At 41.7% G+C, this 14,432-nt stretch overlaps 1 protein-coding gene across 13 annotated transcripts in view; it reads right to left on the minus strand.

Annotated features, from left to right (window-relative positions):
• ptk2ab (protein tyrosine kinase 2ab) overlaps nucleotides 1-14,432 on the minus strand; it is a 70,498-nt gene that overhangs the window by 37,782 nt on the left and 18,284 nt on the right. For 4 of the 13 annotated variants that reach the window (XM_059568068.1, XM_059568067.1, XM_059568061.1 and 1 more), the window contains 4 exons: nucleotides 6,569-6,795; nucleotides 3,603-3,769; nucleotides 916-1,003; nucleotides 316-395 (listed from right to left, as the gene is read on the minus strand). In XM_059568068.1, the coding sequence (XP_059424051.1) occupies nucleotides 316-395; nucleotides 916-1,003; nucleotides 3,603-3,769; nucleotides 6,569-6,763 (530 nt within the window). In that variant the 5' untranslated portion in view covers nucleotides 6,764-6,795. Of the gene's footprint in view, nucleotides 1-315; nucleotides 396-915; nucleotides 1,004-3,602; nucleotides 3,770-6,568; nucleotides 6,796-7,891; nucleotides 8,351-14,432 lie in introns of those variants that run through there. The other 9 variants (XM_059568058.1, XM_059568059.1, XM_059568057.1 and 6 more) reach the window with 4 other exon arrangements.

Here is a 14,432-nt window from a genome sequence, read left to right on the forward strand (position 1 = left end):
TTATACTACTGTTGAAAAGTTTGGGGTGGGTGATATTTTCTAATCTTTTTTAAAGAAATCTCTCACCAACACTATTTATTAGATCAAAAAATACTGAATACTTTCTGTGTCTAACCTTTAGTGTCACTTGATCCTTCAGAAATCATTCTGTTATGCTGATTTGATGCCCAAGAAACATTTCTTTTTTATTATCAATGTTGAAAACAGTTGTGGTACTTAATAATTCTGTAGAAACAGCCATATGTTTTTTCAAGATTCTTCGATGAATTACTGACCCCAAACCTTTGAACAGTGTATACTGTGTATCACACATACCTGATTTCAATGCAGCCTAGTTTAAGTGCTATTTCTTGATCCACTTTATCGGCAATCTCAATCATATAATCACTTTTCACCTGTGCACAGAGAGATGTATATTAGGCTAGGCAAGGAGAAAGGCACAACACAACACTGACCATACAGAGTGGATAATGACAGAACTTATCAATTCACTCCTCCTCTGGAACAGACCAATACTGCATGTCAAATAAATAAAGCATTCATAATACAGAGCTAATTTGCTAGTCATGAAAAAACATCTTCATGGCTTATGCTTAGATCTTTGTAACCTGACAGGGATTACAGCAATTACAGACTTTGAGCCTTGAACACTGAACCACCTTTCTGTTTCTTTTGTTAATGTACTGTGTGGGTGAATCTCAAAGAAAAGGGTCATATTTCACCCCAAAGAAACAAGTATAATATATAGCTTTTTTTTTATTTTGGGGTGAAATATGCCCCAGGCATGTTCTTTACAGGTTTTGTGCGACTCACTTGAGCAGAGTATAGACAAAAGGGAGTAAGTGTCTATACAGGGAGACAGTAGCAAAAGGTTTAGCAGCAGTACACAGACTGCCAGATTAAACTATCCCTCACCTGATGATAAAAGTAGTTGAGAGTTGGCTGGTCCTCAGTAAACTGGTTTAAAAATCCTTTAGGCAAGTATCGAATCCGTAGCTCATATCTGGAGAGAAGAGAGAGGAAAAGAAATGATCTAATTAAAAGACTTCTCCACATACTGTCGGCTCTACCTACAAAATAACCCCTCAGGAATATCAATCACAGGTGATCATCAATGATTGGCAGCTGTCATACAGCCTGACCAATCACAACAGATGCTTTAGAAAACCAAGCCCTCGGGTTGATCACCTTCACTGCGTTTTGAATCTTTAACAACAATGATGGTTCAGATTATGGCACTCTTTACTCATCTTCACTTTCATATGTGATTGATGCCGGTGAGACAAGATCGTCTAAAGTCTGCCAGACAACACAATTATGGCAATATTAGTGGCTGCTCTTAGCAGCTGTCTGTCTGGGAGGTAAAAATCACACCCGTTCTCTCACAGCTGGTTCACTGTCTGCTCTCAATTACGCTAAATTAGTTTTACACATCCCTATTCCTGAGCTGAAGCCAGAATGCTGCGGCACCTGCCTCACACGTTCAAAACAATGTTCTCTAAATTGGCTAGGGATGATGTACCTGTGGCATCTGCCTCAAACATAATGCACAAGCATGAAGACAAACTGAGTTTCACCCATTCACTACAGAGGATCCATTAGTGAGCAAGTGATGTCATGCTAAATTTCTCCAAATCTGTTCTGAAGTAACAAGCTCATCTACATCTTCGATGACGTGAGGGTGAGGATTTTAAGCAAATTTCCATTTGTGGTTGTGAGTCAACTATTCCTTTCAGTTCTTCGTTCACTCTATAGCATTTGACTTGACAAAAATCTGAGTAGTGCAAGGATTTGCATCAGCTTTAATACCTATACAATTGTAGAAATGCTGTCCCTTTCATGATCAGGCCCATAAAAATATCACCAGCATTGTTCTACATATACTAGCACAAATTCCCACCAATACAGTAAAGTTTTAAAAATATAACCAGTTCGGATTTATGGTTTATATCAGTTTATCCCACTGTACTTTAGGCTGTGCTGAATAATAACATTATTCCATGTGGGAAACATGATCATAGACAATAAAAAAACAAGAGGTGGCCTGCAGTTAACTCCTATGCGTTTCTTTTCCGTTTCTGCAGAAACTGGAGAGGAGGGATCTAACCTGCTGATCTGCATTTGCAGAGGGTAAAATGTCTTGCTTTAAAGCAAATGCTGCATGTATTATGAAGGTGCTGTTTTTCATTATGAAGACATGCTGGAGGGCAAAGAGACTCAAGCTCATCCTTTGAACTGCGGACTTTCCCCGTAATTGCATAAAAAGCCCATTCATTCATAATGAACGGTTGAAGAAAGAAGATGGGTGAAACAAGCCCCCAGCTGCGGGAATGGAATATAAATAATAGAGCAATTAAGCACAGACTGCTTTATTTAGCTTCATTAAGATAAAACTCACTACGATGAGCCACATTCATGTGAGCTCCACCCACTATGTCAACCTCATCGTGGTGCAGAATTATTCACCCCCACTGTATGAATTATACATAAGCCATTATATCATCCTTTCATCCTATAAAGATGAACAACACATTCACTCCCATAATGCTTTACAACAGAACGTTGTGCAGAGTCACCCTCATAAAACAAGGGTGACCCAGATATAACATGGCACGTACTGGATGTAAAGTCTTTGGAACAGGACTCCTGTTTGATGCAATTAAACATAGCAAAGTTTGCATAATTTAAGAGTTTTCTGAGGCTTGAACTACCATAATTTCTTTCAATAGATCACTAGTGACATATGGAACCACTAAAAAAAAAAAAACATTTGTAATAATAATATAACAGATAATAAATGTACCACAGCATCACAGTGGTCTCAGATGTCAAGGATGTGCTATTTTAGAGATGTGAGAGGTGTTTTGATTGTATTGCAGACAGAAACATCAAGCATTTTTGAAAATATACTATTACTATTTATGAAATCATACTGAATTAATTATTTTCAAAAACACTACTACTGCGTAAATTTGGAGTCAGATCTTTTTTAAATAAATTCTTTTCAGCAAGGATGAATTAAATTTGCAAAAGTGACAGTGAAGAGATTTATAATGTTACAAAAGATTTCAATTTCTAAAGTATCTATTCATCAAAGAATGCACCACAGTAATGCATCAAGGATAAATGTATTAGTTTCCACAAAGATATTAAGCAGCACAGCTGTTTTCACCATTGATAATAACAGGAAATGTTTCTTGAACACTAAATCAGCATATTAGATTCATTTCTAAAGAATCATGCACCAACTAGAGTAATGGATGCTGAAAATTCAGCTTTGGACAGGAATAAATTACATTTTAAATATATTAAATCATTTAAAAATGTATAATTTTATTTCACAGAAGTATGGTTTTTAATGCAAAGATCAAATGCATGCAGCCTTTTTGAGCATAAGCGATTTCCTTCAAAAAGTGTTACATATTTTGAATGAAAGTATAGGTTTTCCAAACAATCTTCTTGTTTGCTATTGGCTGAAAAACAGAAACCAACCTTGTGCTGTTTATATATTAACTGATAATTAAACAGTTGATAAATAAATTAACTATTAACCATAACAATGGTTTTATGCTTATGATATGAGCATTAAAAGAGTGACTCACCTCCAGTCGTCCTGGGGATGGCTGTGCTCATACCTCTCCCTCACGTGAGACACGCCCATGTCGGGGTGGAGCCAATGAACTTCACCTGTTCTCAGGTGGCTCAGGCGCAGACCAAAGCAGGACACACACCTCACCTTATGGATGTCCACAATCTTCTGTATAATGCCCTGAAAACACATACACAAGCATTTAGTGACAGCATAGCACTCTATAAAGTTCATCAAATAATATATAAAGCAGGACAAGACATTTAAATAAGTAAATGTCAGAGAATATTCTGAAGAGAATGGGCTCAAAGCCACAAAAGATTCAGTTTAATCTTTCTTTGATTAATGTGTCATGTTATGGGTCAGTATGTTCTGTGGTTCAAATCAATGTAAGACAGAGAGAAGAGATGGATGAGGCCAAGAGAGAGCAGGATGTTCAAGAGTCTACTGAGGCATAATATATGATGTCTAAAAGGATGGAAAAACTGTTATTTAATTTATTATGCAAATCAAAAAATGCATGAGCCATCAGGGAAGAACTGATAAGCCACATTAGTGTGTGATGAATAATATGTGATGCCCGTTATCTTTTCTATCTTCTCACAGACATCATAGACTACTAATACAACATCTAAATAAATAAAGAAAAGAGAAAACCTGGCTTAATCATATGGCTTTATCACACTAAAACCACCTGCATTCATTTCATCTTAGACGTCAATTCAATTGGTTTCATTTGTTGAAGTGCTCTGAGTTAATGTGACGTTTCTGTGGCAGTGGTCTGTTTAGTTTGGGCCAGGTTTGGATGAGGTTCAGACCTGATAAGACTGATCAGCATTAGATGTAAACCTGCATAAAACAGCAGAGAACTGGGACAATGGCAGCCACGTGAAGGATGAAAGCGGGGTAATGCGCTTTGAAGTCTTACGGCTACTTGGCTTCAAAAACAAACCTCATTAAATAATTTAGAGTAGCATAGCACGCCATTGTCTGAAGGGGTTTTACCATGAGTGTTCTAGGCCACTGCAAGCTGCATTCTGAATAATGCTGAAAAGCCTGGAGCTCAGAAGAAATATCGTCTTTAGTCCTGCACAGGAATGTTTGTGGTATAAACTGTCAGACTAATGTTGTACTAAAGTGGAGTCAAAAAAACGGAATTAACAGTAAAAGACGGAATGTCACAGAAATTGTCAAATTTTGGATGGATAAATCAAAAGTATGTCAGTACACTTAAAGAGATACTCCACCCCAAAATGAAAATTTTGTAATTCAATCACTTACCCTCATGTCGTTCCAAACCTGTAAAAGCTTATTTCATCTTCGGAACACAATTTAAGATATTTTGGATGAAAACCGGGAGGCTTGTGACTGTCCCATAGACTGCCAAGTAAGTTACACTGTCAAGGTCCAGAAAAGTATAAAAGCATTGTCAGAATAAAGTCATTATTTTTGTTTTCTTTGCTTACAAACAGTATTCTCGTTGCTTCATAACATTATGGTTGAACCACTGATGGCAGATGGACTATAATGACGACGTCTTTCATACTTTTCTCGACCTTGACACTGTTATTTACTTGGCAGTATATCGGACAGTCACAAGCCTCCTGGTTTTTATCCAAAATATCTTAAATTGTGTTCTGAAGATGAACGAAGCTTTTACGGGTTTGGAACGACATGGGGGTAAGTGATTAATGACAAAATTTTCATTTTGGGGTGGAGTATCCCTTTAAATCAAAATGTGATATGGACTAGTGTCTGTGAATATTATCCACAAAAATGGTATGGGTCAATATGAATCGTACATGTTCTGCGTGTGTGTATGAATGGCGCAGACGCACGGTTTCGTTACCACACACATACTGATGTGCACATGACACTCGTATGAGTACATGATCACAAACAATGTCTATAACTGAGATTTTACAGTTTCCTTTGAGAAAACTAAAATCCTGTCATATCATTTACGAACAGAAACGTAAAAGGTCTTCACACCAACCTGTCAAAATAAAAGTCTGGTTTAACTTGAAGAAACTGTTACATAAATATATTACATATTGTAATGATAGTATTACTACTAAATAAAATTATTATTTTTAAGGAATATTTACCTGAAAGTTTTTTTTACCAGATTTTATTTAGCATAAAATGTAAATATATAACACAGTATTTTCTGAAGAAAAAAATAAGTATTTTTTAGAGAGTTTTTATTTGTTATAGTTTATAGAAACCATTGAAATGGAAAACAGAAAATTTATGGAAAACAGAATTTGGTGAATACAGAACTGAATTTGAGAGAGAGAGAAAAAAAAACATTTTATAGGGTCTCAATTTAAGTTTTGTTAAACTTTTAATAAATTGCATGTTTCATGACTTCAATAAATTAGACATGTTTTATTATTAATACAATTTAATTTAGCCATTAAAAGAGTGTCTAGAAATATTTAAACGAAGAAAAAAAAAACTGAAAAATGATTTTGGAAAAAAAGAAAACAGAATTTTGGGGAAAATAAAATGGATTTCATAAGGCCCTACACAAATATAAAATTTATAAAACTTCAGATATTAGGCCAATAACTATGTTTTATCAAAAACAAATGCTAATATGATGATGTTGTCTGTCTGCTTTTAATAATGATGAATGAAAAAAATCTATTTAACAATATGACTGTGCAATAAGTCTATTGTTAGTTTGTTAATTAAGGTTTTTGAAAGAAAATAATAATAATAAAGCTCTCAAAAAGAATTTTGCATGCATATTAAAACATTACAATAGAAAATATTGATACCTGCCATATAAACACAGCAAGTAAAAACATTTATAAAATAAATAAATCTGGTATCAGCCTCAATTTTTACCAAAAATACATAAGAACAATGACTATGCATTTCTCTTCTGTTCTCTGCAATCGATATGATCCAATATGGTATTCTAGATCCTGGAAACATTAGGAGTGTGACCCAGTTGATCTGCAGACTCACCCTGACATCGGTTGAGTCCCCGTGTCGGATGTTGCTGGCCCAGGTGCAGGGTTCACTACTGCTCTCGAAGTAGTGAAAGACTCGGAGTACGCGCTCCAGAGCCCCAGCCGTCCGCTCCATCCCTGCGCTGAAGCGAGGCTTGACCCCCTGTTTCAGGGCATGGGTCAGGTTTGGGTCCAGGTAAGCCGCTGCCATGGCTTTGGTGGGTGCTAACTGTCTGTCATATTCTGAAGAAAACATAAAATTGTCACTGCAGAGGCCTTAAAGAAGTACGATCAAAAATTACTAAATCTGTAAAAAACATATGCATTGTTTGTGCTACAAATACAATCTGAAGGATTATGGGATAGCTAACATAAATGGATGAACTATCAGCTTTGCAATGCCTTCAGTCTGTATGGTCTTATAATAATATTAACCAGATCACTGCATAATGGAATATTCTTGTTCAGAATAAAAAGCAATACCCATTTATCAGAGCACAAACATTCATTTTCACTGCAGAGTGCACAGATCAATCAAAACACACTGACAAGACAATGAAAGCTCTCAGTCAAATCAGTTTAGAGGTGTCACCTGAACACAATGAATTGCTGCAAAGCAATCCCAAGGCTTTGGATCTACACTGATAAAGGAGACTGTACGATCAGCTTGATATTCAATTGTCAGAGCAAAATTTACAGCAGGATGCTGCAGACGCTAACAGAAGGTTGGACTCCTGGGAGGAAATAAAGGAAAAGGTCCAGACACTAACACTTCAGACAGACAGATGTCTCTGTCAAGCATGCCAGACGAGTGGCCTTGGGGACTATGATAGTGTCAGATATTCTGGCAGAAGAACTTCAAGTACAACAATCCATGATGGCAAACTATAGCATTCCAGAGCTGCAAGGTCAATACAACAATGGCTGACTGTTTCATGTCAGCTAAATCAGCCCAAAACAATCACACAATGTGTCTACAGCTCTGGTTAGATGATGAATAGCTAAGTGTGAAGGTGCCTACATGGTCATTATAATAAAATAAACCAAATACGAAGCAGATGAGTGGTCAGTTACTGGGCGTTAATGATTATTGACCAATCAGAATCAGCACAGACAACTGGAAAAAACAGTAATGTAATAAATATTTACCCGTTACAATCACTCAAATAAATTTGCATCTATAAATGACACCAAAAAGTACAATGGCATATAAAATTAGGGTCACATACACAAACTCAGCAAACAGGAAATGAAATCGGCGTGAAACAACCAGTAAGCATATAGGACACATTTAATGTAATTTTAGTTAGTTTCTGTTCATTTTGAGCCCCTCTCCTACCTTTTCTGAAGAAGGGCCAGCAGGTACACGCCAGCGTGGATCTCAATAGTTCAGGGCTTAAACGGCCCTCTAAAAACATGAACAATGAGCCTGTGAAGCAACTTAAGTCCAAAGCAAACATGCACTCTGGTGGGTCCGAAAGACGTCAACAAAATGTAAGCTCCATGTTGTCACTACTGTCAGTCTTTTGGTTCACATTTCAGATATAAATGCCCTCCCTAACATATTCAAACAGACAATACGTTTTAGAAGCTTCCTCTGTGTGACATCATATCCTGCTTATCATAATGTGTCCAGAATGGCCCAGGCTTCATGTAACCAGAGATCCAGTTCCTGTACGCTTGTCCTGAGGAGACCTTGAGAATACACAATGCGTACTCACAAGACGGTCATGAGTCAAAGACCTGGACTCAACGGCTCTAAAAATCACAACACTTGGGTTAAACCAGCAGATAGACCGCAAACACTCGCACCGGACTACATACACACACGTGACTGAACTAGTCCACAAGTAAACACACATGGTTAAATTGGACCTTGGCCAGGAGGAGGAGTTCACACACACACACAGATCTGACTGAAAACACTGGACCTTAGCATTTACAGTACTGCAGACAAGCAGCTCTTGAGCTGATTTCAAATTGATTTCAGTAAGTCACCTTGAAATACTTTTTTTTATATTGCAGTGTTTAATATGCTGTAAATGATTTATATGTTCACACCATTAATTTTTTAAATTTCATGTGCCCTGGTAATCTTTAATTAAAACAACTTCCTTCTTGCAACACATCTTCTCTTCTTCGATGACATATTCACTGGTGCAAAGGCAGTAAAACCTGTCACTCACATGAGATTGCAGCAACGGCAAGCAAAAATTATCCAACGATCCAATCAATTCCTGACAGACCTTATTACATCCCATCCTACATTGTTTCTCATTTAAGAAGCCATTTCACTTATATGTCACAATAGTGAAAACAAGACCTCTGGTAACTTCTGTTTCATGCCTACTTGGCAACTTTTTTACTACACTGACAGACCTAGTTTTTGAAAATCCTGTTTGAAAATATATACAAGAGAAAATAGTCTGCATAGGGCTTTTAATATTGTATTGGACAGTGGGGGGTTTAGTAAGCCAGATGCACACTTAGCTCAGACCTTTTGCTTGATCTTGAAACATTATGAATCCTGACACTAAATATGGCTTGCACAGTAACACCTGAGAGTATTATATTTAGCTGTGCTATTTCCATAGAGGAAATAGGTCCAGTGGCATTACAATGAATGAAATATAAAATGACTGAATGATTTTCATTCACTGTGCATAAAATTATTCACATGAATGTCCTTGACTGAACCAGAGGCAAGAGAGAGAAGCTTTGTTTCTAAACTCATTGTCTTTGGTAGGATTTTCCAAAATCTCTGCCAAAGTGTGAATTATTATAATGAGTACCCCACAACTTCTTTGTTTCCTTTTACAGAACTGACGTATAGACTATAGAGGCTCAAATGTTCATTGCTGAGACGGAACACAGGTACTCTGATCAAAACATAACAATCTATGTTATAAGCGGAAGCTAAAGCAAAACATAAACAAAACAAAATGAACAAAATAAAACAAGGAAAAAGATGAAAAAAGCAAAAGCGAAAGAAAAGCCAAAAAAAGAACAAAAAGAAAAGCAAAACACACACACAAGAACAAATCCAAAAACAAACTAAAGCAAAAAATAAAATAAAATAAGTAAATAAAACAAAAGCAAACATTCTTGCCAAAGCAAAATTAAAAAACAAGTCAAAATAGACGAATTAAAGCAAAACGCACACAAAACAAGAACACAAACATTCTAAAAACTATTGTTAAAAACCATATTGATGAAAGTGATAGATGAACGTGAATACACTGCTGAGACATATCAGTGTCGTACTAATTTTATCTGGCAGCACATGTGCTGCCTTCACCTTATCTTTCACCCAGCAGTCAATGGTCTTTTCAAAGAGCACACTCTCCACCAGGGAGACCGGACTCCACACAAAAAGCTCCTGTATCCGAGCTCAAGAAATATAAGCGGAGACATCTGATGGTGAGAGTGGTCTCGCTCAATGTCTCTTTCTCACTTTACGTCTTTTTCCTTGCCTCTTCCACAGCTATAAGTTAAACGGAGAAGATGAATGGAGGGGCTCTTTTCACACATTCAGTCTCTCACAAGAAGACACCAACAGCCCCAAGCAGGCATACAGATTCTTTGCAGCAAATGTATAGGTCTCAGAGAGAGTAAAAACTGGATGGTTCTGCGCCTCTGGAACAGTTTATTCTGATTCCACACTCAATTTCTCTACAGACAGGTGCTGAAAAGAATTTAAAAAAAGAAAAAGAGAGTCTGACATTTCCTTGGCCTATTAAGTCTAAAACCTTGGACAAGACTTTTGCTTTGTCATTGCTCTCTGTGTCCTCATTTCTTTGTTCTGGGCATATAGAGAATGTCAGTTCTCTTACGAGAGCTCTCTCGTACTGCGTCTTAGCTAAGACGCTACGGGAAAAGTCTCTTTTCACGAAATACTGAAGCAAAAAATTATCCTTAATTTTGTATTTTTGTAAAGCGCATTTGCAGCAGTACACAGCCATAGGCGAGACGGCTCGCTCGCTCATTGGCTTATAAAAAAAAATAAATAGGTTATTTGGAAAATAGGTTGCTCCTCACTTTATTTATCAGTAACCCAGGTGTTGCTAAATCCTCAGTTATTTATCAGTAAATTGGAATCCCTCAATAGAAAAGAAACATTTTAACAGCTTTGCTTTGAGCCACTCAGCACTATTAGGACTTAAGCTGCAAAGCGATTTGTGCTCTATACATGTTAGAACACTATCTTAGACGTGGTAAGACTGTTCTTTGTGTTTTAAAAAAAAGTTTTTCCTGTAAATGTAGGTGCACCATTCAGAAGTGTACAGGTAATAGCTAGTATCGTAACCAAAGTTTAAACTATATTGAGTAGTGTTCTGTTGAACGGCATATGTATTTAGCAGTAATAGGAATTTGATGTGAATGGCTTCGCGCCCTTCTTGCCACTTCCCGCCGAAACGGGTGTGGCCCAACCTATAAAAGGAGCTCGAAAAGGCTGACTCACCTGATTTTTCATCTGTCTGGAAGAGCATATCAGCAGGACGAGCCATCATGAAGCCGCTGGCACCGCCGCCTTCCACTGCCGTTCCTGCTGCGCTATCCGGCGCCCATATCCTTTATAATCCTTGTTCTGTGATATTCTGTGTGTGTGTTCGCCCTGCGACGCACATTCACAAAAGAGCTGCGTCTTTTTAAAGATGCCTTCGTGCGGCTCGTGCAGAACCCCGCTCAGCGAAGGAGATCGTCATGTCATCTGCGTCTCCTGTCTGGGTGAAGACCATGCAGTGCCCGGATGAGCGCTCTTCCTCAAGCTCAAAACACGCCACTTTTCTTCCTGAGCTTCACGAAGAAGTGGCGAAGGCTTGGGACGCTCCATTCTCGGCGAGAATCCGCTCATCTGTTTCGTCAGCATTCTCCACACTGGACGGTGCTAAGAACAGAGGCTACCTGTCACTTCCGCCGGTGGAACAGGCTATAGCAGCGCACCTTTGCCCGCCCTCTGCTGGACGGCGGACTAAGGCGGCGTTGCCATCCAAAGCCTGTCGCATGACGTTATCGCTGCTCGCACGGATATTCTCTGCTGCTGGGCAGGCTGCGTCTGCGTTACACACCATGGCGACGCTACAGATTTTCCAGGGCGATCTTCTCCGCAAGCTGGATGAGATGGGACCTGAAGCGATCTGTCTCGCGGATCTGAGGAGTGCTTCGGATCTCTCCCTCCGCGCTACTACGTCCGCTGCACAGGCCATGGGACGGGTTATGGCTTCCGCTACGGTGGCTGAGAGGCATTTGTGGCTGACGCTTTCTGACATCAAGGAGTCTGAGCGCGCTGCGTTTCTTGACGCTCCGCTAACTCCTGCCGGCCTCTTTGGATCTTCCGTCAACGAGTTTGTGGAGAGATTCGCCGAGGACCAGAAAGCTTCACAGGCGTTCAAGCACTTCTTGCCGAAGCGCTCCAGTTCTGCAGCTAGCCGCTCTAGATCGGCCCCACAGAGCTCTCAGTCACGGCCACCGCCTCCTGCTGCGCCATCACGACAGCGTCAGCAACGCAGCTCGGGACCCCGTTCTCGCTCTTCGAGCCGTCGCCCCGCGCCGCGGGAGCCGCGGCAGAGGATTGCGGTGAAGCCAGAAGCCCCGAAAGCATCCTAGCACTGCTGGGAAAGCGCCGGTGTTCGAGTTCCGCTGCGGCCGAGCTCTCACCCAAGCGCGCCGCTGTTGCAGTTCCAAGAGTTGCGACTGCCTCAGTGTCTTCTGCAATGCGCAAGCCTGCACGAGTGCCCGCTTGCCTGCACACAAAAGCCGTTATCACGGCTACCCAGATGTTTCACAAAAACAGTGTTTTTTCTGGTGTTCCGGCCACGGCCGATGGTGCTATAAATGTTGTGACGATGCCCACACCTCAGTGCCCATCTCCACATGTAAGCACAGCCCAACTCACAGGGCCTGCGCTCATAATGTCGACTCAAGTCGGTCGCGCACACTACATAGTAAACGTGCCCACCCCTCAGTGCCCACAATTACTATGTCACACGCGTCATGTGGTTTCTGTAAAAACGAAACCCGTGAAAACCCGTCAATTGGGCGAAGAGTTCGCTGAACCCCAGTCAGACGATCCTGTTTCTGGGTATAGTTCTGAACTCGTGTTCCATGACGGCGCGACTGTCACCACAGCGCACGATGGGCATTCAGCGCGCAGCGAGTTCTTTCCGCTGCGGCGCGACTGTGTCGCTCAAACACTGTCAAAAGATGCTGGGTCTCATGGCCTCAGCATCTCCGGTTCTGCGGCTGGGCCTGCTCCGCATGCGCCCCCTGCAGTTCTGGCTGAAGGCTCGGGTGCCGCGCAGAGCGTGGGCGTCTGGCCGGCTGCATTTCAAGGTCGATCAGAGCTGTGTTGCGGCTCTAGCACCTTGGACAGCGAACGGCTGGTACCGATCAGGTGTAAGCCTGGGGACTTCCCCGAGTGTGAAAATGGTGTCGACAGACGCCTCCACTTCGGGATGGGGAGCGCTGCTCGAAGGCAGACCGTCCTTTGGCCTATGGTCAGAACGGGAAAAGCTCCATCATATCAACTGCCTGGAAATGCTGGCAGTGGAGAACGCGCTGACGCACTTTTGTCCCCATATCAAGGATCACCACGTCGTAGTCCGTTCGGACAACAGGTGGACCTCTTTGCGTCCCACGAAAACGCTCACTGCCCCGCATTCTTTTCCAAGAACGAAAGCGCGCTGTCACGGAAGTGGCCGTGCTGCCCGCTTTATGCGTTCCCTCCCGTCTCCCTTCTTCCGCAGGTGATAGAACAGGTGAGAGAAACAAGATGTTCAATACTGCTTGTGGCACCTCTTTGGAAGAACCAACCATGGTTCCCAGATTTGATGCAATAAGCAGATGTCGCCCCATGGCCGGTACCGTTGAGGAGAGATCTCCTCTCGCAGGCCAGGGGCTCGATTTGGCACCCTCAACCGGAGTTGTGGTCCCTCCATGTATGGGCACTCAACGGTTACCCGCTGATCTCGCAGTGGGAGTGCTAAATACAAACACTCAGGCTAGAGCTCCGTCGACACGACGTCTGTATGCCTCGAAGTGGTCGGTGTTCTCCAGCTGGTGCACAGCTCGAGGTTATTCACCCCTTAGTTGTGAGGTGACGGAGGTCCTCTCCTTCCTACAGGAGCTGTTGGATAAGGGCAGAGCCCCATCCACGCTCAAAGTTTATGTGGCGGCCATCGCGGCGTTTTCTGAAACGGCGTCCGGTCAGTCAATAGGAAGGAATGATTTGGTCATCCGGTTCCTCAGAGGAGCTAGGAGGCTGAATCCTCCCAGACCTCCGTCAGTCCCTATGTGGGACCTCGCGGCGGTTTTGGAGGCCTTGAAGGGTCCCCCTTTTGAGCCTATCCAATCGGTTAGCCTTCAGCATCTGTCGTTCAAGACAGTATTCTTGTTGGCTCTCGCTTCTGTGAAGCGTGTGGGTGATTTGCACGCGCTCTCGGTGAGCCAGTCGTGCTTGGAGTTTGGGCCCAATGACTCAAGGGTCATACTCAAACCTAGGCACGGTTATGTGCCGAAATCCCTCAACACACCGTTTCGGGCTCAGGTTATTGCCCTGTCTGCCCTGCCGGTGTCAGGGGAGGATGGAGACTCGAGTCTTCTTTGCCCTGTCAGGGTTTTAAGAGCTTATGTGTCTCGCTCTGCTGCCTTTCGGCAGACGGAGCAGCTATTTGTCTCGTTCGGTGGATGTTCCAAAGGAATGGCTGTTTCGAGACAGACTCTTTCCAGATGGATAGTTGACGCCATAGCATTAGCTTACACTTCCAGGGGCCTTCAGTGCCCGTTGGGCGTCAGAGCACACTCCACAAGAGGCGTCGCCTCGTCGTGGGCGTGGTCTACTGGGATCTCCTTGCAGGATATATGTATGGCGGCGGGTTGGG

The sequence above is a fragment of the Carassius carassius genome, chromosome 15 (assembly GCF_963082965.1).
Source record: "Carassius carassius chromosome 15, fCarCar2.1, whole genome shotgun sequence".
Lineage (NCBI taxonomy): Eukaryota > Metazoa > Chordata > Actinopteri > Cypriniformes > Cyprinidae > Carassius > Carassius carassius.